A 2,112-nucleotide genomic window follows, 5' to 3' on the forward strand; every position below is an offset into this window, starting at 1 on the left:
TATGGGGGCTGCAGGGTAAAAAAGAAGAATCTCCAGCCCGGAGGAGTCAGATGAGGGAGGGTCCTCAAGGAGGGCAGCTGGGGATGAGGGAGTCAGCAGGGCTCCCCCTCTCTGCTCCCACGAGCTGTTACTGCAGGAAATTCTCCGGCTCCCCAAAGGGCTCGGTGACAAGGCGATGACAAGCTGCCGGGTCTAGCGGCAGCTGCTTGGTGCTGCCGGGTTTCTCTGGTGTGGAAGGCGCTGCCGGCTGCTGCCTGTTCTGAGGCTGATGGAGCGACTTGATCGCAGAGGAAGACAAGCAGATCTGCTGACGAGGCGGTGGAGTCCAGCGGTGCGACACCGATGCCGTCCCCGGCCACGTGAGCGCCCTGCGATGGACGCCTGCCCTAGAGCCCCACTCCAGAGCTTGCCCCCCCGATGCTGCCTGAGCTGTAGGAAAGGAGCACCACCTCACCGGGCCAGCTGCCCAGCTTTCCATGGGTCTCCGACGCCGGCAGGGACAGTCCATGGTCATTGCCCAGGGCAGGGGGTACCAGCGCTTTGCGGTGCTGGGCCGGAGCTGCTGGGAGAGCGACTGTGGAGCACAGGCAGTGGAGGGGAAGGGCAGGGGGGGATTCAGGTGGCGGCTGAGCCGCGGCTGAAGGTGGAGTTTTGCCAAGGACGGGATGGAGATGGTGTGGCTGTACGTGGGGCTGATGCCAGCGCAGCACGTCCTTGCCGTGACCCGGCTGTAAGTATGCTTCGCACTGGTACTCTCTGGATTGGGAAGTCGCCTGGGGAGGTGCTGTCTCCCAAGAAAACAGGCAGATCTGTGGGAAAAGGGTGGAAGAAGGAACCTGGGCAACCTAAAGGCAGCACATTAGAAGGGGCATCTCTGGGGGCATGAAGGGAGGGGGACAATGAATCCGAAGAGGCGCAGACCAGGGGGGGACCAGGAATGTCTGATTTGGCGCAGACAGGAGGGGGCACATCCCCTTCCCTGTCCCGTTTCTGCTCTACGATAAGGCTATAGAGGGTTAGTCCCCCCCAGATGCGACCCTGGCTCTAGCCCATCTGTGACTGACCCTCTCCCCTGCCCCACAGGTACCTGGCCAAGCAGCCCTCTCTGCGCGCGATCCTCCGGGACGCCGGTGGCTGCGAGGCTCTGACGGGGCTGGCGGAAGAGCAGGTGGAAGCCGTGGATGCGGTGAAGCGAGGCGCGGAGCTGGCCGTCGAGGAGTGCCAGCCCCAGTTTCACGCTCGCCGCTGGAACTGCTCCAGGCTGCAGGGACTGCAGGTCTTAGGAAAGGTCGCCATCCAAGGTCAGCGAGGGGGCGCAGGCACAGTTGGCATGGGGTCCCTGCGGTATGCCCATGGGGTTCCCTTAATACACCATCGGCCTTTCCTGGGCCAGCATGCAAGTGTCACACTGGGACCAGCCCCAGAGTGGCCAGTGCCATACTAACATAGCAGTCAAAACAGAGCAAACTGAAACAAATGTGTGTGCTGTTAGAAATGTCAACATTCTGGCTAAACTTCTTCCTTATTTGGCCAGGCTTGGCTTTTAGGTCTCATCTGGACCACTCTGGGTACCAGTTCTGCAGACCGGTAGATCTCCCCCTGCCACCAGCCCAGCCCTTTGGAGTAGCAGCTCAAATCGGACCTTTTGCTCTGAGGCTGCGGTCCTTCCGGGTTGCAGACCAAGGAAAAAGGATCCGCCTCTGGCCCCGGAACAGCACTGAACAGATGTTGCAGGTGTCTGAATGGGAGGAGCGACGCAGGGAGCTGTGAGCAGGGTCCCCTCTGACTCCTAGAGACAAGGCGTCAGGGTCCTCCCTGACAAAGCCCCCTGTGTGGGAGGCTCAGCCCCTGGCTTCCACCCCCCATGACTCCCCTTCCACTCCCCTTGGGAGCTGCTGACTTCTCTCCTCTAATGGGAAACCCGGCGCAGGAACGGAGGGTGCCAAAGGCCGCCCTGCTGGGTCCATGCCTCGGGAACCGCAGCATCCTGACAGTGATGTCTCCTGAGCAGTCTCCACCTAAATACCTCCTTCCTGCGTGCAGTCACAGCCCCTTTCCTGCTGGCTGTGTCCCACCAGTGCCTCTCCCCTGCACCGACTGGTGCTGTTTCTC

The 2,112-nt window shown here is 61.5% G+C and overlaps 1 protein-coding gene across 1 annotated transcript in view; it reads left to right on the top strand.

Moving 5' to 3' along the window:
- Positions 1-665: 665 nt before the first annotated feature.
- The window catches only part of LOC104515061 (protein Wnt-4-like), a gene marked incomplete at its 3' end in the record, with an annotated part of 1,879 nt that continues 432 nt past the window's right edge, over positions 666-2,112 (top strand). The window contains exons 1-2 of the mRNA XM_010158902.1: positions 666-730; positions 1,084-1,308. Coding sequence (XP_010157204.1) covers positions 666-730; positions 1,084-1,308 — 290 coding nt within the window. The remainder of the gene's footprint in view (positions 731-1,083; positions 1,309-2,112) is intronic.

The sequence above is a fragment of the Eurypyga helias genome, unplaced genomic scaffold (genome assembly GCF_000690775.1).
Source record: "Eurypyga helias isolate BGI_N326 unplaced genomic scaffold, ASM69077v1 scaffold21799, whole genome shotgun sequence".
Taxonomy (NCBI): Eukaryota; Metazoa; Chordata; class Aves; order Eurypygiformes; family Eurypygidae; genus Eurypyga; species Eurypyga helias.